At 39.5% G+C, this 22,400-nt stretch overlaps 1 protein-coding gene across 4 annotated transcripts in view; it reads left to right on the top strand.

The window, feature by feature from the left end:
• Positions 1 to 22,400, top strand: part of LOC127003736 (integrator complex subunit 3-like) — a 141,927-nt gene that overhangs the window by 35,286 nt on the left and 84,241 nt on the right. For 2 of the 4 annotated variants that reach the window (XM_050870702.1, XM_050870700.1), the window contains exons 3-6: positions 1,030 to 1,298; positions 9,997 to 10,144; positions 10,562 to 10,685; positions 19,159 to 19,304. In XM_050870702.1, the coding sequence (XP_050726659.1) occupies positions 1,030 to 1,298; positions 9,997 to 10,144; positions 10,562 to 10,685; positions 19,159 to 19,304 (687 nt within the window). The remainder of the gene's footprint in view (positions 1 to 1,029; positions 1,299 to 9,996; positions 10,145 to 10,561; positions 10,686 to 19,158; positions 19,305 to 22,400) is intronic. The other 2 variants (XM_050870701.1, XM_050870703.1) reach the window with 2 other exon arrangements.

Below are 22,400 nucleotides of genomic sequence, written 5' to 3'. Positions count from 1 at the left end.
GGTAGGGGGACCGGAGTCGGAGTCGCAACTTTAGAATAGAATTTCCCGGAGTCGGAGTCTGAAATTTTTAACTCCGACTCCACACCCCTGCTTTAAACTAATGTTCAGAATATAGAGGTTTACGTTCGTTTAAATATATTAACTAATAAATAAATATAAAAAAATCAGTAACTCTGCCGTGTACTGACCGCTACAATCTAAGTGCTGTACCAGTGATAGTGTGGATGATAAAGAGCATCAGTAATAGCCCTGTCAATCAAAAGTGCTGCAGTGTGGATTAGCACTTTGCTGCTATCCTCTCTGCCCCCACCACACCATCCCCCATCCCCTTTTGTCTCTGTTATTAGCATCCCCCTACCCTCCCAAACCATCCCCTCTCCCTTTTTTTTATTATTATTATAGCCTTGTATTAGTTTTTAGATTCAGTATCTGTAAATATCCAGCCTAACAGGTGCCTAATTTTAATAAAACATTTATTATTATTAATATTATTATTACACAGTCACACACATTGTGCAGTGGAAACTATATAGTAAGCCTGTCACCTGCCAGGCTTAGATTTATGCCTTGCTTAGACTAAAAAGGGTTTCACTGAGCAGGGGTGATGGTGGTGTGTGGTTTGTGAGATCCCAGGTCTACTCAGATTGCATATTGAACTTTCTGCTCTCCAGTAGGGTACTGCTTGTCAATTGGGAGTCCACTACATGATCAGGCTTTGAATGAGTGACGGGAGGGAATGACATTACTCAAGAGAAAATATAATATCATAATCAAATAGATGATCAGCATCAGCTCTTCAAAGCAAACTAAGGAAGTAGCAAACAGAATATGAAGTGGGACTTTATATGATTGGTTATGTAGATCTCATGAAGTTTTCAATATGTATGAAATGTGCTTTATAGATTCACAGTGTTACAGCAGTTTGAGTAGATTGTTATGGTTTGAGATAAATGCAGAGTTAGCAAGGGAAAGATTTCTGTATTCACACAGGCTTGAATAAGTCACTTACTTGACTCATTTACATTGCAGCATTACCATGATCTGACCCTTGTGTCCCGTGACTCCCTGAAGGTAGTGACCGAGACACTCATACACCAGATTATTGGTGAACGGTTCTCCCGGTTATCAGAGAGCACAAGAAGACAGCTGCTGTGGCTGGTACGGGAACTGGTCAAGACAGGAATAAACAATGTGGAGGGAGTGGTGTGGTGCCTCCTCAGACAGATTGCTGGTGGGGATGTTTCACCGAAGAATGTGTGGTTGGCCGAAAGTTTAGTAGATATATTAAGAGAAAATAGGTGAGTTGTGCATGGATTGGAAATAATGACTATAGCATACTCTGGCATACAAATATGAAAGTTTCACATGTATCTTGAAATTTATAAGGTAAAAACATATGCTTGATAATGTCTTTGTCAATGTTTTCACAACTGTTAAGTTTTATATATCTTTGTCTCTCAATTTATATATATTTATATATATTTAAATTTGATTTTGTATTTTATTCTGTGTGTGTCTATTTATACACGGTAGCTCTTATCTATCTGAATATATATATATATATATATATATATATATATATATATATATATATATATATATATATATTATATATATATATATATATATATATATATATATATATATATATATATATATATATATATATATATATATATATATATATATATATATATATATATATATATATATATATATATATATATATATATATATATATATATATATATATATATATATATATATATATATATATATATATATATATATATATATATATATATATATATATATATATATATATATATATATATATATATATATATATATATATATATATATATATATATATATATATATATATATATATATATATATATATATATATATATATATATATATATATATATATATATATATATATATATATATATATATACAGTATACCCCGCATTAGTCGGACCAATTGGGGGGAAAGCCAATCTGAGTTACCCGAGGGATTTTTCTTCTTCACATTTTGCACGCCTGTTACCACAGACAGTTGAAATGGTCTGTGTAATGCATTACGTAAATAGGTACAGGTAACTCGATTTACGCGAGTTTGGTTTACTCGTTTTTTAAATAACACGGGGTCCCAAATCCAAATAAATGTTTAATTTACACGTTTTTTTTCACTTATACGCGATATTTTATGGAGTGGCCACCAGATGTCTCACGCAACTGGACTCACACGGCACCGCAGCCACACAGCTGAGCTCAGTTCTTCCCGCGCGCCACTTGAACAACAATACAGTACCCACGCTGCCACGCTACTCAACAACAGGGGTTGGCAGGTACCGGTACCAGCTATACGGTACGGTACCGGTACCAGACTGCTCGGTACCGGTACCAATACTTGCCACTCGCTCATGGTGTCCCTCATTTCTTCCTCACACGAGTGAGGCTGAGAGTGCTATGGATATTCTCTCTCTCTCTCTCTCTCTCTCTCTCTCCACTGAATGAAGTGAATATTTATTTTTTGATAGAAACCTACCTCTTGTTAGATTTACATTGTTTTTGATTTACGCGACCTCTTCAAGGACACAATACTCGCGTAAATCGAGAGTTACCTGTACTACATACTTGGCGCGCACTCACACACATGCACACGCGGCGTACACACACACACACACACACACACACATACGCGCGCATCGTGTACCATGAGCTCGGCACGGCTCACACCTCTCTCATGGTCCTGTATAACAGCCATTTTGTCTGCCACGAATAGCATCTTCAGCTTCCTAACTGATGTGGAAGACACAGCCTTGCCCTTAGAAGCCATGGTAGAATTACAAAGGCAACAATAAGGGCTACAGAGCGAGCGAAAGATGAGGGAGACACTGCCACGCGCTTGCAAAGTCAGCTGTGTAAACACTGATCTTGGCGCCGGAAGTGCCGCGGCACATGCGCCCGTTTCGCGTCTCCAACGGCTCGGACAACTCCTCAAATGACTCAGACAATGTAAGAGCTATCAGGGCTGCGTTTGAGAGAGTGACTCGGGCCGCCCGGATCGCCCCGGGTCCTCTCAAACGCGTGACACTGCAGCACGAGTTGCCAAATCGGACCAGCCCAATTTGGAGAGGTGGAGCGCCTCCGTGCTGTGATGACATCATCAGCAAATATGGCAGCCCAAAACAAACACACAAGTGCTTCCATTGCATTTCACCTCTCTGTGCTACCATAACCACTGCAGCTTCCTTTTCATCCTCTGTTGCAAGGAGCTCGTCAGCCAGAACAGCTTGTGATGCATGTTTAAACGTCGTCAGGAAGATCAGCAGACGCCATTTTGCTGCCAGAACAGCTAGAGAGAGAGAGCAGCGGACGCCATTTTGCTGCCAGTGAGATGCCATTATCATAGCAATGACAAAGCTTAACTGAGAGCCGCACTAAAGCGTTTGATACAGGGGTCCGGGTCGTCTGGGCGCCCGGGGCGGTCCGAGTCACTCTCTCAAATGCACCCCAGGGGTATTTTAGCCAGTTTATAAGCTGAGTGGCTTAAGATTACTCAAAGAGCAAAAAATGCCTACCGGTGCACTCGGAATACAACGTAAAAAAAAATTCCCGAGTGTCCGACTTGTCCGATATTCGGCTTATTCGGGTCCGACTTAAGCGGGGTTTACTGTATATATATGTATATATATATATATATATATATAAATATATATATATATGTATATATATATATATATATACATATATATATATATATATATATAAATATATATATATATTTATATATACATATATATATATATATATATATATATATATATATATATATATATATATATATATATATATATATATATATATATATATGTGTGTGTGTGTGTGTGTGTGCCTGGGTACTTCTCCCTGAGAGGGTGGTCACAGCAGAAGTCTCAAATTTTCCCTGTTCCAGCCACACTCCTATTCACTTTAGATAAACCTCTCCCCCTCACACACACACACACACACACACACACACACACACACACACACACACACAGACACACACACTGCTCCTGTAGCTCAGTTGGTTAGAGTGCTGCAATGCCAGGCTTCATGGCCTGACTGGCGGCAGTTCGAGCCCCGCTGAGGTCGGATTCTTTCTGTTGACTAGGAGTGGTAGCTGTCCTCCCTTGAGCAAGGGGGATGGGGTGTGTGGTGTGTGAGGTCCTGGCAATACCCATAGACTGACTATAATGAGCATGAGCTTGCTCATCTCGGGAGGATACTCGCTTGCGATTGTGAGTCCAACTCGTGATCAGGCCGTGGTGAACACACACACACATAGACATGCACACACTACACACACACACACTATACATACACCATACACACACTACACACACACACACACACACACTACACACACACACTACACATGCACACACTACACACACACACACACTACACACACACCATACACACACTACACACACACCATACACACACTACACACACACACACACTACACACACACCATACACACACTACACACACACCATACACACACACCATACACTACACACACACCATACACACACTACACACACACACCATACACACACTACACACACACACACACACACACACACACACACAGTGAGATAATATGCAGAGGAATGGAAGAAAAAGATTTGGGAGTGACTCTCAGAGAACATGTCACTGGACAAACACATCAACAGGATAACGGGAGAAACTATGAATTTGCTGAAGAACATAAGGATGGCATTTGTGTATTTGGATGAGATGATGAAGAAAATAATAGTTACAATGATAAGGCCAAGGTTGGTGTATGCAGCAGTGGTCTGGTCTCCTCACGAAAAGAACATAAGAAAGCTGGAAAGAGTACAGAGAGTGGCAACTTAGGGATCGGAGTTACGAGGAGAGACTCAATAGCATGGGGCTCACAACCCTGGAGAGAAGAAGAGAAAGAGGAGACCTGATAGCGGTGTACAGGGTGGCAAGTGGGGTGGAGAATCTGGACAGAGAGGACCTGTGCGTGTGGAGCGAGAGAGAAACGAGAGGACATGGAAAGAAGTTGAGGGCGACCACGTGTAGGCGAGATGTGAAAAAGTTTAGCTTCCCAAACAGAAGCATTGAGCTGTGGAATGGACTAGGGGAGGAGGTGGTTTGTGCAAGAAACATTCATGATTTTAAGGAAAAGTTGGATAAGAGAGGATATGGAAATGGGACAGCTCGAGCGTAGCTCTTTTCCCGTATGATACAACTAGGTAAATACACACACATTATGAAAAGATGAACTGGGAAAAGTTAAAAAGAACAAATGAGGTGCAGGAAAAGTATGGTATTTTCATTGAGGCATATGAGACAGGAATCAAAAAATATGTAATCATCATCATCATCATTTCATTGACGCCTGCTCCTAGGAGCTCCCACCAGGGGATGGCCACAGCAGAAGAGTTTCCAGCTTTCTCTATCCAGACACACCCTCCTTGCCTGCTCAAAGTTTCTCAAAGATCTTTCCCCCCTCTCCCTAATATACTCTTCATCCCTTTATATAAACCAATAGAAAGCCCTTTATATAAACCATTATATAAACCAATAGAAAGAGGAAAGCAAGATTAGTTTAATGCAAAATGTGCAAGTGCAAAGAAAAAGAGAGACAAAGCGTGGAAAAGATGGAAAAGAAATAAGCACCAGAAACAAAGAAGACTTTAAGATGGCAAGAAATGAATATGTGAAAATAAGGAGGGAGAAAGAGAAAGGATACGAAAAGGATGTTTTTGAAAAGTGTAAGGAGGAACCTATATTGTTTTATAGATTTATAAATGGAAAAATCAAACCAAAGGAAAAAATAGAAAGACTGATAGATGGAAATAAGATAATAAAATATCCTAAAGACACAACTGAGCTGCTAAACAAGAAGTTTCAACAAGTTTTTACAAAAGAATAAAAATTTAATGAACCACAAGTTGACAAGATGAATGTTCAAATGGAGGCAGTAATAGTAACTAAAGAAGAGGTATATAAGATAATGGAGGAGCTGGAAGAGAGCAAAGCAATAGGACTGGATGGAGTTTCAGGTTTTATTTTGAAAGAATGCAGAAATCAGCTGGTTGGACCGGTATATGATATCATAAAGTGCTCGTTATTAACTGGTAAAGTACTGAAGGAATGGCGAAGGGCTGAGGTGGTCCATATATACATGGTGTCCTGTGAGTTATGGTACAAACTCAAGGATATTATACTTCACCTCATTCTAAGATAGAAATACTCAATACACATATGCTGTTTTTTGCTTTGTTTTGCTATAAATTGAGGTTGTTTAAATGTGTGGCGAGTGTGTTACGGGAACAGCTCCGCGATACGGATGCAGGGAAGACTATGGGACGATGTGGAGCAGCCTGGAGTGAGGAACACTTATTCATACACCAAATCACTTCAAAGCTTCTGAAAAGCTAATCCTCAAATGATTGAATTATTTTGTGAGCTTGTTATGTGAAAATAATGTATAGCTTACATGTAGTGAGGCAGGGCGGCAGGAGGCAGATCAGCTGATCGTCACTCCTGCCCTTGGAGGAATAATACATGTATTCTTCCTCCAAGCTCCTGCCTGCAGTGAGTTGCTTACAGTACTTATGGTATTTAGTATTGATATGATATTTATCTAATATGGATTCTGGGATGGAAACGCTGGTGCTGCAGCAGGAAAATGCAGATGTTAAAACGACAACCAGTAGCCACAATACTACTGTGGTGGGAGCCTCTGACACCAGTGTAGGGAAGGCTGTCTCTGCGGCGCCAGTTAGCCTACAGTGGCAAACCGTTCTTCCGAAAACATACACCTTGAAGCTGTTGGAGAGGACACTTTTTAAATGAAAAAACTTTTTGGATCTGTTTTTAAATGGAAAGAAATTCAATGTAGCTCTCAGCAATACTATCATAGTCAACTACATTTAAGATAACGTGGCAACTCACTGCGGGCAGGAGAGTGACGATCAGCTGATCTCCCTCCTGCTGCCCCGCCTCCATACTGCATGTATGCATTATTTTCACATAACAGGCTCACAAAAAAAATTCAATCTTTTGAGGCTTAGCCATTCAGGAGCTCTGAAGAGGTATGGTGTACGAATAAGTGTTCCTCACTCCAGGCTGCTCGACATAGTCCCATAGTCTTCCCTGCATTCCTACGGCGGAGTGGTTCCCGCAACACACCCGCCACACATTTAAACAACCTCAATTTATAGCAAAAAACAGCATATGTGTATAGAGTATTTCTGTCTTAGAATAAGGTGAAGTATCATATCTTTGACTGTGTATCATAACTCGCAGGACACCCTGTATAAAAACGGGAAAAAGGAAGAACCTCTGAACTTTAGACCAGTGTTATTGACCAGTATAGTTTGTAAAATATGTGAAAAAGTAATCAAGAAACAATGGACAAAAACAGTATGGCTTTAGACAAGGGCATTCATGTATAACAAACTTATTAAGCTTTTACTCGAGAGTGACAGACATAACACAGGAGAGGTATGGATGGGTAGACTGCGTGTACTTGGACTTGAAGAAGGTTTTCGACAAAGGTCCACATGCAAGACTATTATGGAAGCTGGAAAATAGAGGAGGATTGAAAGGGAAAATGAAAAAGTGGATGGAAAGTTACTTAAAGGGAAGAGAAATGAGAACAGTGGTAAACAACATGAAATTGGAATGGAGAAATGTAGATAGTGGGGTGCCTCTAGGACCGGTACTGGCAGGAATACTTTTCCTAGTACAGGTAACTCTCGATTTACGTGAGTATTGTGTCCTTGAAGAGGTCACGTAAATCAAAAACAATGTAAATCAAACGAGGTAGGTTTCTATCGAAAAATAAATATTCACTTCATTCAGTGGAGAGAGAGAGAGAGAGAGAATATCCATATCACTGAGATATCCACTCAGGCACTCAGTCTCAGCCTCACTCGTGTGAGGAAGAAATGAGAGACATCATGAGCGACTGGCTAGTATTGGTACTGGTACCGAGCAGTCTGGTACCGGTAACGTACCGTATAGCTGGTACTATTAGTACCAGTACTGGTACCGGTACCTGCCCACCCCTATTGTTGAGTAGCGTGGCAGCGTGGGCACTGTATTGTTGTTCAAGTGGCACGCGGGAAGAACTGAGCTCAGCTGTGTGGCCGCGGTGCCGTGTGAGTCCAGTTGCGTGAGACATCTGGTGGCCACTCCATAAAATATAGCGTATAAGTGGAAAAAACGTGTAAATTAAACATTTATTTGGATTTTGGACCCCGCGTTATTTCAAAAACTCGTAAACCAAACTCGCATAAATCGAGTTACCTGTATATATAAATGAAATGCCGGAAAAAGTAAATAATTACATGAGTTTGTTTGCAGACGATGCGAAATTGCTGAAACACATAAGAAATAGTAAAGACTGAAATTCTGCAAGATTGTTGTAATTTTACAGGGCTTGGGCTTATACCCGTGTGGTCCCGTTTCCATATCTGTACTTTTCCAGTTTTTCCTTAAAGTTATGCACACTCTTCGCCGATACTACATCCTCACTTAGTCTGTTCCAAACCTCGTTGTTAATTTGTGGGAAGCTATATTTTTTATATCTCTCAAGCATTTTCCTTTTCTCAATTTTTTGCTGTGTCCTCGTGTGTTGTTGGTGTTTCTTACTTCTCTTAGTAGCAACTCCTCGTTATCTACTTCTCCCGTTTTATTCCACAATTTATAAATTAGTGTGTGTGTGTGTGTGTGTGTGTGTGTGTTACAATGTTTTCTAGGCCACTCCGTAGCCAATAATGATGGAAGCTCCTGACTTTGACCAAGTGCACTTTCAAGACTGGGAAGAGAGAGGAAGGAAGGGTAATATATTTAGAGAAGCAGAGAACTGTATATACACACATACATGTGGTCAGGGGATTTATTTCCGAGTGGATCATACCTATGTAAACATGTTTGGTTGGATGAAATTATGAAATTACATGGGTAACTTGGGAATATACCCCAAGTATCCAGAATTTTGCTTATCCGGCACCTCTGAATCCCTGCAGTTGCTGGTTCCTAGGGGTTTTACTGCGATTCTGAAAATACAGGTAGTCCTTGAGTTACGATGGGGTCAGGACCGACACACTAGTTGTAAGTGGCATTGGTAGTAAGTCGAAATTTACGAAAAAAAAAAAATCAAAGGTCCTGCTGCGGATAGAGACACGTTCCCTTGCCTCCTACCCTCTCCACCTACGCCTCCGTCCTCATGCACACGCCATACCCCAACCCTTCGTTTGGGAGACCCTTTAGCCACACAATGTTGTGCAACATAACGCATTGGAACTACCAAGTCTTGCCAAGATGGTAGCGGTGGCGAGAGCATAGGTGTTTATAGTTGGATGGGCAAACCTAGACTGATTAAGTGTGCACTGCCCACTTGGCTTTGTTTCCACTGCCACTGACCAACATGCATGTACATGTTTGGCCGGCCCACCACTGACCCAACCCCCTCTTTACCGAACTTGTCTGGTAAATCCCTGTATATACCTGGCTGGCCCCAGAAGTTCATTAAAGGTAAAATTTGTTACATTGAAGTCCTCAACAGCATGGATTTACTGTATAAACTCTGGCTTATAATTGTGAGGTTCAATAGTCATCTTATATGTCAGAATATATGATAATTAAATGGTGTATCTGAAACTGAAACCTAACAAAATGAGGGGAATATGGGAAGAGTTAATGATGAAAGCTCCAGAAGTGGAACTATTTAACTGCAAGTTATAAGTAATCTAATTTTGGGGCATCAGACAAGCTTTGCTATTAGTAAAAGAAGAAAAGGGAGTCTTCATAACTTTGCATACTAGAAGTGAGAAGTTGTTACAGATATGGAGATTTTCATGGAGTAAGCAAGGCATCACATATTTTGTTTTTGGTAGGCTCATAATGAAATGAGAATGCCTTAACTTTTTCTAATCCAAATATTTTCTGCAGGCCGTGGTTGGACAAGTTTCCTGTCATTGTTGCATCAGTAACATACACTTACCTACGCATCCTGGAGGACCACAGTGGCCCACAGTTTGCAGGCCTCAGGCAAAAAGAAGTTGCCTTTGTTGTAGGTCTTCTCAGAGAAAGATTTCAGGTTAGTCACATAACTTTTTATTCAGCTCTAATTATTTGTTTAACCATCATGATCATTGCAGTCATGATCATTAATGAATTATTATTACAATCATCATCATATCAGTACTTCGTTACACAATCAAGGTGGGGAGTGGAGCCTTTGAAACGCTAAAGAGCATTTAAAGTTATAATCGAGAAGTTTGAAATGTGTAGCCAAGGTAACAGCTGAGCTTTCAAAGTATGTGTGGCTGCATTCGATATGTATGTCAGCTGTGAAAGAAGAGAAGGAGTAGGAAGACTGGGCAAATGAACAGTTGGTTTTATCTGCAAAGGATATATTAAGATGAAGGGGAGCATTAGAGAGGAAATGCTCAGAGTGCTGTTACTATTAAGTATTTCACAAAACATAGTGGACTTAAATTGAACTTCTTTCTAGGACTGCCTAATGATTGGAAGAGACCTCCTTCGACTCCTTCAAAACATTGCAAAAATTCAGGAGATTGAAGCCTTCTGGAAAGATTTGATTCACAACCCCACCTCATTGTCCACTGGCTTTACAGGTGAGATAATTGGTTAAATTTAAGTACTATCCATACATTCTTTATTTTTATTTTTATTATTATTATGATTATGATTATGTATTCATCTTTTTATTTATTTTATTTTAGTTTGTTTATTTATTTATCCATTTTTGCTGCCTGTAGCATCAGTAGGCTCTCTTTTAGTATCTGGTGGATGGCCTCAGCCATTAGTTAATTTAAAGTGGTTCTTGTGGCATAAGCTTAATGCTTGGCCAATACTGCCTCCTGGCGCTCCTCTTGGCCAAAGTTGCTGGAGTTAAAGTTGATTGATGATCTGAACAAAATGTGGGTAATAGTTTGCCTCTTAGTGATGATTAAAAATTGCCAGATGTTTGCGGGGGCACTTGGCCCAAAGTATTTGGCGTTGCCACTGTTGCTCAGTGACTACTTGACCAATGTAACTAAGAATGTAGTTAGTAATACCTTCTTACTCAACATTAAAAAGACTAGCTACAAGAGAGTTTATTGGGAACAAACTGCAGTAGACATAGTGTAGCAGATTGTGATCAAGGCAGTAGGGTTTCCGTTAAGTTGTCAATGATCGTAGAAAGTTCAAATTGGTTTAATATTGACACTGAGTAAGTGTACTTTGTCATAGTAGGTTTAAGGGTGCGGCCAGTCATTTACTCCTGGTGGTGATGTCAGACTTAACCCTTTTGCTGCGCATGGCGAGGAAGCGACTATCCCCTCAGGCGCACTCTGGCAGCCCAACGGGGGGAGGGGGGTCTATTTTAACCTCTGTATCTCAAAAAACTATTCATCACAGCTAAAAACCAAAAACACCATTGGAAAGAAGAGGCCAAGATCTATAGGATTCAGTTATGTATGCCTTTCCTATGAATGTACATGCACATTCAGGGGGTGTTGCCTGTAAACACTTATGTAAGTGCGTCCGCGACAGTCAGCCATATTGAGGCAACCGCGGACATCTCCATGAAGTGCTGCCAAGGTAGTATTGTCAACTGCAAAATTTACAACTATTTGGTCAAAGAATCAGTCAGGTGATAGGTGAAACTGCAAAAATGCTGCTATATTGGACAAGAACATCCACCAGTTACTCATCCGTAGATTTTCCGTGCTAAGCTGATATGATTTTCCACCAAATTTAGTGGAAAACCCACTCGATTGGCAATCCTGTGTTGTGAGAAATAGTGTTGGAACACTCATACACAGGAGATTTGAGTGCAGCTGGAGCTTGCAGCGAGCGTTTAGCACCACCAGCAAATGCACTACTGATTGCTGCGAGCGTTTAGCAATGAAAGGGTTAATTCTATGGCTTAGGTAAAATTATGTGCAGCAACCCTTGCTATTGAGGTTTATTCCTGAAGATATTACATTGACCCCCTGGAAAAGTACAGAGTGATATAAAGAGTTTGTGGTTCGTGGGAGAACAGCCAGGAACACAACACTGGGAGTCCTACAATTTTCATTGACTGTAGAATTTTTTTTTTTGAACTGTGGTTCCACAGCATGGGGTGTTCTTTTATCTTGTCAATTAAATAGTAAACAAAGCAGGTCTGCCAGTCCACTTTACGAGTCTCTTGGTGGGCCATCTTCCACTGCTCCTCACTCCTCAGCTACTGCCGTCATATGTTTGTTTACATGCAGCTGTGCGGTTTCTCGTACCCACAACCATTTACCATCCGTACGAACAACCGACAGTTCACTCCCATTTGGGCACACGTGTAACCACTGTTGCCCATAGCCCCAATGGTTGAAGGAAAATGGCCAGTGTGACACCACCTTTTAAGGCAGTGTTCGTGACACCGATGGTAGGCAGACGTGACCCGTATATATATCAAAGCAGCACGAAACTCAGGGCGATAATGCGCGAAAGTCAGGATGGTAAGAATTTAGGACTAAGCGCGAAACTCGAGGATCGCGAAACTCGGGAGGGTACTGTATGAAACTTCGTGGGTAGGCGGCTACCATCAAATGCATTTTTTAGTTACTAATCCAAATAAACCATTTTCTTGGTTGCCTCTGGACATACCCTTAAAAAGGAAAAAAATCATTAAATGTAAGTAATGCAAGTAACAGTTAGCTGATATTAAAAATTTGTACACCTTGTCCTTCACGTGTTCTCCCACACTATCCACGACTAGTAGAGAGCTTCACTCATGCTTATCCCAGCTTCTGTGAGATGATACTCATCCTCACTCTCATCATCCTCACTCCTGTCACTCATAGGTATATCACATAAGCTCAATCATTTTATGAACTTGTTCTAGGTGTAAGGCTTTCCTTTTCCTAGCACGTAAGGCATTGAACGTATTCATCAAAGGAGCCACATGAGGTAGAAGGCTCTCCAGCATCACCAGACCAAGAGGCAGCAGGCTCCTCAGCCTCACCATAACCTTAGTGGGACCCTTGTCCTTGAATAACAATGATCTCTTTGGTTCTAGCATTTTCCATTCTGCACACACTGAACAATATTTACAAAAAAAAAAAATCAAAAAAATACTCTAAAAAGATTGATTTTGCGGAATATTATTTAGAGAAAGCTCGATTAACAGAAAAATTTCATTCCGATATTGCTATGCAATTTAGCAGAAAAATTGAGTGCATTTTCACTAACCACCACCCCTGGGATCCACATGGAGCGTCAGTCTGTTGTCGTCATTCACAGCTACCAGACCTGCGCACTGCAGTGTTTCCAGTTTTTTTGTGTGCGTTTTACACAAATTCTGTAAGCTTCTCAGGCCTGACACCATTGAAACACATACTTTGTTACTTATGACCTTTATTTTCAATGTACTAACATACAAAAACACAGGAGGCCTTGTGGCAAGGTGTTATGGGGCAGTGGGGGCCGGAAAATGCATTCTCTCAAATTAGCAGAAAATTTGATTTTGTGAACTGGTGCTTGGCTGAATTAATTTGCTAAATTAAGCTTCTACAGTATATTGTAAATGCAGAGATATGAGGTGAGGTCATGAGAGCACCTTCTGACCTAGCATGACTGGCATGGGTAGGCTGGTAGGTATACTCTGTGGCCAGTTAAGCTCTGCCCACTGGCTGGGCAGCATTCCCTATCGTTGCTCATCACCTTGTCACCCATCTTGTGGCGACCCCCCCCCCAAAAAAAATATATATATATATATATATATATATATATATATATATATATATATATATATATATATATATTATATATATATATATATATATATATATATATATATATATATATATATATATATATATATATATATATATATATATATATATATATATATATATATATTTTTTTTGCCTGTGGTGTCAGCAGGCTTTCTTGATAGGGTCTGATGGTCGGTCCAAGCCCGTTGTGGTGCAGGCAAGTGTTTAGAGTGGCGCCATCTTGCTTGGCTCATGCTATCCCCCATAGCTCATCTTTGATCCTCTTTTCAAGAGAATCTAGAGTCCAGGTTGACAGATGGTCTTCAAGACAGCATGTGGGTAGTCTTAGGCCATTCGGCACAGACTGAAAAATTGCCAGCTAGTTTACTGTGGCGGGTGGGATGCAAACCTGCGTCTTCTTGAACGCTGCGCCAGCACGCTGACCACACAGCCACCGCCTCCCTATAGTAACAGCTTTGGCTGTCATTGGTACTTCTGAGCCTCAGAGGCCAATGAACAGCCAGAGCCATCATTGGTAATTGGGACGTGAAAGGGTTAATTGACACTTGGTCTGCATGGTTGGAGTGATTGAAACAGTATCTCAACTTGACAAAAAATATGCTAGGCAAGTACTTTGGTACTTTATCACGTATGTGAAAAGGGAACACGATTTACAATGAAGTTAATCCATGCTCCTTTGCTGGATGAATCCAATAGATATCCATTGCACCTGACAGCCTTTTCCTCTTTTTTGTGCATCTATGATGGCTCACCATTTGGCCTGTTCACAGTAGAGTGTGTAGATGCCCATGAACACCAGAATTTTAATTTTCTCTTAACATCAAGGGCAGAGGGGTGATAACTGTTTTCTCAGTGCCAATTCATTAAGAGAATTTGACATTGATTGCTATAGCAGTAATATAATATTAAATAATATAATAATGTCATATTAAAAACATGTCCATATAATAGCCTAACTGCATATCTCTACCCCTCTTGTGGCCCCGCTGCACATAATGATTATTTTCTACTCTAGGTCATCCCTATGCAATCAAAATCCCTTGTGCAAGAGTTAACTGGCACCTTCATTCTTTCATTCCCTTTGCTGGCAAATTCTGGAACAGCTTTCCTTTGTCTGTTACTTCCTGCTAATGGCTTACTCCTTCAAGAGAAGAATATCAGTACACCTCTCCAACTGAATTTAATGCTTTCTTTAGGCCTCTCCAGCTGCCCTCTATTTACATGAGCAGTTCTTAATTTTTTCTCTCTCTCTCTCTCTCTCTCTCTCTCTCTCTCTCTCTCTCTCTCTCTCTCTCTCTCTCTCTCTCTCTCTCTCTCTCTCTCTCTCTCTCTCTCTCCCCCACACACACACACACAGGAGTGACTTGATGTATGAGCATCTTGTTTGTACAAGTCAAAGACGCGAGCGTAGGTTCCCTTTGTTTGCCGCAAGACGAGAGCGCTCAGAGTGGAAAACAATGGAAATGGGGTCTCAAGCTGGTGTCACACTGGGCCTTTTTCCTCCAACTGCATTGGCGTTAGGTGCAACCGGCAACTCCAACTTTTCAGGGTGTGTGTCACACACAACCGAGGTCGGTTGCCCCATATCCACAACTTAAACAAACCAGTCGCCCTGTATCCACATGGCGCCATTTGCAAAAAGTATGGGCTGTTGTTGCTTGTGCTGCTGTCACTCGAGTTATGTGCTTGTTGCTACATTTAAATGGACTGGTTTCTTGGCAAGACCAGTCTTAAATGATGTGAAAGGAATGGAAATGACTGTCATTGCTCCCAGAACTGACTGGAAGTGGTATAATGGCGCACAAGATATTCCGTGCTAAAGTTAGCGGCTTAGCGAAACCTTATGTATATAGTTTTTTCACTTCCTCTTTTTTTCACACCGAGCAGTGAGTTGGGGACATGCATAACATCGTTACTGTGTTGAGAGGAAAACAACATGTCATATTTTAGCTTCAAGAAATTATACAGTCACGAAAAAAGCCCTTTCCCATGTAATTGGTTTTGCGTAATTGTTTTTCCTTTTCTGCAGCTGTCCGGGTGCAGAATGTGCTTGTGTGTGTGTGTGTGTGTGAGAGAGAGAGAGAGAGAAATAATGAAAGAAAAAGAATTGAGAGAGAGAGAGAGAGAGAGAGAGAGAGAGAGAGAGAGAGAGAGAGAGAGAGAGAGAGTGTTTGTGTCTAAAATTCAAATCGATGGCAACCACCAGATACTCCTTGTGAGTGTTGCCTTGCAGAGTTTGAATATTTTTCAAATAATATGTATTTGTTTCCCTTACGACAAAATGAAAGGCATAACATAATTCATACCATACAAGGTTTTACTACCACAACACAGCAAGCATCAAAAAACACTAGAAATGGGGAGAGTAAATAATAAAAATTAGAATACAGTAATCCCTTGCCATATTGCGGTTCACTTATCACGGTCTCGCTGTATCGTGGATTTTTAAATTGTAAATCTTTAGTTTCGTATCGCATATTTTTCGCTTTATCGCGGTATTTTGCGGTATAGAGATATTCTAATATATCTATTATTTTACTTATTTTGCAGTAAAAGAAGCATTTTCTAGCTTAAAAAATTGTAAACAGTATAAAAAAGAAAAGAAAATATTATTAAGAACATATTAAAAGAATATTGGATTGAAATAAAATACGTAGCGTACAGCAGATGAGAAAACAAAGACGTGCACGTATGGAAAATGCAGTTACAGCTGCTTTCGCTTGATCTAGTCTGCCCACGTGTAATCGTACATGGCACACTACTGGCTGATGAATGGAAGGTGACCAATCAGAGCACTGTGTTCTGTATCCTGGGCGCTGATTGGTTCAGCGACCGTGGCATTTGATGGTTCGTGAGTGGTTAGCTTGGAGACAAAGGGAGAGTGTGTTACAGCTTGCTACCGTTAAATGCTCGAGACGTTGTCAGTGAGGACCCAGACAGGATGAGGCAGTGGCTACACTTAAACAAAACTAAAGTCCTAAACTTGCTCAACATGATTACTCCAAGCTTATCTAGTTTCATGGAACTTTTTGCGATGCTGGAATAAACACGTGGAGAGCTACTGAACCAAACAGCTGATACGCTCTTCTTCTTGTGACCACAACTTACCGACCACACGAGTAACCGACATGCTGGTGACTGAGTTTCTGACTAGAATTTTGATGAGTTTCCCGTGAAATGTAGCTGACTTTGAATCTCTCGAGAAACTAGTAGTTGGGTGACCTTGTTCACATGGGCTGAGGCGAGATTTACAGAGATATGCGTGCTTATATAAATAATATATATAAAATATATAAATAATAAAATAAATATAAAGTCGCTACTTCGCGGATTTTCGTCTATCGTGGGGGATTCTGGAACCTAACCCCCGCGATAAACGAGGGACTACTGTATGTTCATATTAGCTGTGTCGAAGCGCCATGAGGCAGCTACCACAAAAATAATGAAGCAGAAACCGCTACAAGATTGAAAACTAATAAAAGGAATAAAAGACGATATTCATGTTAACAGGGTCAAGGAGGCAGCATATACCATGCGTGTAATGTATGAAAGCAGTATATGGAGATGTTTTGAGGACATAATTTATCAGAAAAGGATGGGAGGAGGGCGACGTATCTCATATGTCTCCGACGCTCTAATGTCTGAGAGTGGCAGACGTATCTTTTATGTCTCTGACACTTTACGGGTTAAAGACGGGAGGACAGAAGTGTTTACCCATACCAACAATTCGCTCCTGGTTGGTCGTACAGGCAACTTCAGTTGCTCCTAGCTCCAACGGTAGGAAGTAAACACCCAGTGTGACTCCGCCTTCAGTCCGTGTTGTACACTCACAGACGTAGCACCCGCGTGCTCGTGTCCGCTTACCTTTGTGTTCAAGTGTGCGATCTTTATGTTTTCAGCATTATATATCATTAATATATTATTTATAAATTACACTATAGTATTTATAGTATTTATATTTATATTATTATACTATATTATTTATATTTTTATATATTTATATACTATATTATTTAAGGAAGTGGGTACTGAATTCGATACTGTTTGCTGATGACACGGTGCTCATTGCAGAAAATGAAAGTGACCTACAAAATTTGGTCAGTGTTTTTGATAGTGTCTGTAACAGGAGAAAGCTGAAAGTAAATGTCAACAAAAGTAAAGTGATGGTCTGTGAGTGAAGTAGAAGTGAGGGAATTAAATGTGAAAAAGAATGCAAAATAATTTTGAATGGTGAAGAAATGGAGGAGTTCAGTGAGTTTAAGTACCTTGGATCAGTTATGTGTAAGCATGGTGGTGCGGAGGGAGAGATAAGAGAAAAGGCATTGCAAGGAAGAAGGGTGGTAGGGTCTTTGGGATGAATCATGAATGGCAGAAGTGTGAGTATGGAGGTAAAGAGGGATTTGAGAAATACAATAATAGTACCAACCCTCACATATGCAAGTGAAACATGGGCCTGGAATGAAAGTCAGGGGTCTAGAGTGTAGGCAGTGGAAATGAGTTATTTGAAGAGTGCTTGTGGTGTGAGTAGAATGGATGGAATGAGTAATGAAAGTGTTTACGAGCATTTTGGAATGTGTCACAGGGGTAAAGGGAAGAAGTGTGGAGTGGTGGAAGAAGTGAAGTGACAGACTTTAAAGTGGTTTGGCCACATGGAGTGAATGGAGGAGAGTAAGATGATCAGAAAGGTGTATGTGAGTGAGATAGAGGGAGGGAATGCTAGAGGACGACCTCCAGGGAAATGAAGGGATAGGGTGCAAGAGTACGTTAGGGAGAGGGGGGAAAAGATCTTTGAGAAACTTTGAGCAGGCAAGGAGGGAGTGTCTGGATAGAGAAAGATGGAAGCTCTTTTGCCATGGCCATCCCCTGGTGGGAACTCCTAGGAGCAGGCGTTGATGAAATGATAATGAATGATGATTATTTATATTATTTACCATTGTTATTTGTTTGTAAAATTACTTTTATTCTGTATAAATAACATGTAAAATGATTTTTATGTTAATATTTTTTTGGGATATGGGATGCATTAATTGGATTCACATTAATTTAAATGGGGAAATTTGTTTTGGTTTACGAGTTTTTTTGGTTTGTGAGCAAAATTCTGGAACGAATTTAACTCATAAACCGAGGTATGACTACTTGCTGAAGGTGAATCAAAGATGAAACTTTCATATATATAATCAGCTTCTGTGCCTTCCCCCACCAGCAAAGCTAAAGGATATTATCTTGGATGGAAATGAAGTTAGATGTTAATCTATGTATAATGCTTGTATATCCTGTTAATGAGTGACCAATTCAATTGTTTAACCAGCTCATTTTATTCTATCCACAGGGATTCTCCAACTTCTTCAGACACGAACTTCACGAAGATTTTTTGTTGTAAGATTAACTCCAGAAATGGAGAAGAAGATTGTGTTCCTATGTACAGATGTAAAATTTGGTATGCAAAAGAGGTATCAAGAATGGTTCCAGAGACAGGTACGTGTTGTGTAAATTGATGCTTTGACTAAAACCCTGTAGTAGGATAGTTATGTATTTTACTTTAGCAGCAGTAATTCTAATTCCAATATATTTTTTATTCGTTTATTTATTTATTTGTTTTTCTTATCCAATCCTGAATGTTAACAGAAGTTTATGACAGTTATCCTATGGCAAAATTGATGACAACTTGAAAATATATCAACCCTGGATCACCAGCGTTATAAATTGTACTTTATTACCAAACTTGTCCGGGATTCCAGACATTTTGCAGGGCAAAAAAAAAACATAGAAATGGTATAAAGTTTGCTGCAATATTATTAACATAAAGTAGATGCATTTCTCAACTTATGTAATAATGAAATTGGACCTTGAAATCGGCATAAAAAAAAAAAAAAAAAGGCAAAAATGGCCAAAAAAATCTTAGGACCTTTGTTTAAAAAATCACAGCCAGCCTAAGTGTTGAGGTAAGCTGCTTCAACTTGCAAGACATTTAGTGCAGACGTCCACAGGGACTCTCTTGCCCCTAGGCCTTATGCCATCGAAAGAATGGAGAAGGATAAACAAAGAAAACAATTTTTTTGAAGTAAACTGTTATACTTCTGATTTCACCAGACATGTCCGAAATTTTGAACAATGGTACCCTATATCTATGGTACATACATGAGCCCAATGAAAGCACCTCACAGGGCAAGACCACAACCCAAACTAAGATGTCAGGAGCCCCTAGCCTTATAGGCCTAACATCGTTTTCTCAGCGACACAAAATAAGCCTCTCGACTGGATTCCGGACAACGCTGGTGATCCAGGGTTAAGGTCACACCACATAGTAGTCAGTGTAATGGACCACTCTACTGTCCAGAGCTGAGCTATGATCAAGGCAAATTTGTCAGTAGTTTGTTAGTTTAATGTATCTCAGACTAAAGTTGGTTTTCTATGGCTGGTCTTGTTTTTTATAATTGTCCAGTTACTTTTTAGTTTGATCCAAAAAGAATCCTGATTATCTAGTGTCCAAGTACTTCTGGCAAAATTTTGACAACAGAACACAAAGAATCTTTGGATACTGGTAGATACCACTGCTTCCTCATCCTATTGTTCCTAGAGATTTTATATTTGTTTGTCTTGATACACTCATTTAAAGCAACAGTATTACTTAAGATTCTATTGAGAGTATTTAAATGATTTCTGCACACCACCTCCTACATCAGTTCTTTTTGTGTGCTTTGAGAAAATTGTTGTCCTGTGATATAGATAGCTATAACATGACTACTTACCAAGTCCTTAGGATATTTGGGGTAAAAAAAAATCTTCCAGGTGAAAAAAAGATATTAAATGATGTTCAGCATTATATTATTTTGTCCATGTGTGTTATGAACCTGGCCTAAGGAGAGAATGCCATGTGGATTGGTGTGATTGTGTGTGTGTCCAGTTTTTCCTTAAATATTGACACTCTTTGCTCCCAACTGCTTCTGTTTCATCACAGGTATTTGTTTTTCTATGGGGAAAACTATTTTTTAGTGTCATTAAGACATTTTCCCTTTCTTAGTATTTTCTTATGACCTTTTAATTTTCAGTCTTCCCTTACCCTTTTCAATAATAGGTCTTTATTATCTGATTCCTCTGAGTACAGAGTACAGTATTCCTCTCCCCTCTTTCTTCCACTGCTAATAGTTGCATTTCTTTCAATCTTTCTTCATTAGTTAGGTCATACGGTTCTGGTACATATATGGCTATTCTTTGTATTCTTTCCAGTTTCTTCACATGTATTTTCTTGTGAGCAGATAATGCAACTTTTGCATAATTCAGTTTTAATCTAATCATTGTAATTATTATTTTTTCATCATGTTGATTCAGGTCATGAAATACCATTTTTTATATTCCTTTGCATATTGTATATATCTCCAAATATATTGTTTATATGCTTCTCTGGTGACCAGTCATCCTGAATCACCACTTCCAGGTTCTTTTCCTCTTGTTTTCTTACAGTAATATCATTTCCCATTCTGTAGGTCACCTTTCACCATATGTGATATTTTTTATTTTTTATTATTATTTAATTCCATTTCCCATGTTTTACTCCATTCATCTTTCTTGTTAAGATCTTTCTGCAACTCCTGGCAATGCTTATGGTTTCTTATTTTCCTCAATGATTTCGCATCATCTGTGAAACATGTAATTGTTCACTTTTGCTGGGATGTCATTTATATAAATTATAAACATAATTATTGATGCCAGCACTGAACCCTGTGCCAGTCCACTATTAGCTTTTCTCCAGCTTTATCTTTTGTCTCTTCTCACTGTTCTCATGTCTCTTCCTTTCAAATAGTCTTCCATCCAATTTTTACCCTATCCTTTCAAACCTTCAGTCTTCGTTTCCATAATGATCTTTTATGTGGAACTTTATCAAAAGCCTAATTTAGATCCAGATATATGCATTCTTGCCATTCTTCCTTTTCTTGTGTTATTTCCATTACTCTAAAAGGAGAAACTTATCAAGTTTTTAACACATGATTGTCTCTTCTAAAGTCAAACTGTTTCTTAACCTGTAAAGGACGGCTTACGTGAATTTCCGCTCTGGCGGAGAAAGGTGGGAGGCAGAAATTCCCGTCATCCGCTGTCCCGCCAAGATTTGAACCAACGTAATATCTTCACCATGCTGCAACTGAGGGACTTCTAGTTTGTTCCCTCATGTAGAAGAAAGATTGGCAGTGAAAAAGCACTATGAACTATTGTGTTTTTGCCTGAAATTGCCAGATAGGGCATTGATGTATAACACCTGTTTCACCAAAATTTATCAACACGGCACACAGACTGCAACCAGAGATTCACCTTCTAGCCTGTCCTTTAGGGAATAATATTTCTTATCTTTCTAAATATTCCATGAATTGTTTTTTTATTATTCTTTTGTATATTTTACATGTCATGCATGCCAGAAATGCTGGTCTATAATTTAATGGTTCATCTTTACTTCCACTTTTATAAATTGGAGTTATATCTGTTCTTTTTCCCTTTGGATTTTCCCTGTTTTTAGTGGAAACTCAGTTATATCATATATTGGTTTGATCAGTACTTGGCTACACTCAAAGATGTGTCCTG

The sequence above is a fragment of the Eriocheir sinensis genome, chromosome 26, assembly GCF_024679095.1.
Source record: "Eriocheir sinensis breed Jianghai 21 chromosome 26, ASM2467909v1, whole genome shotgun sequence".
NCBI classification, from domain to species: domain Eukaryota; kingdom Metazoa; phylum Arthropoda; class Malacostraca; order Decapoda; family Varunidae; genus Eriocheir; species Eriocheir sinensis.
The sequence above is the reverse complement of the archived record's forward strand: the minus strand, read 5'-3'. Positions and strand labels throughout refer to the sequence as shown.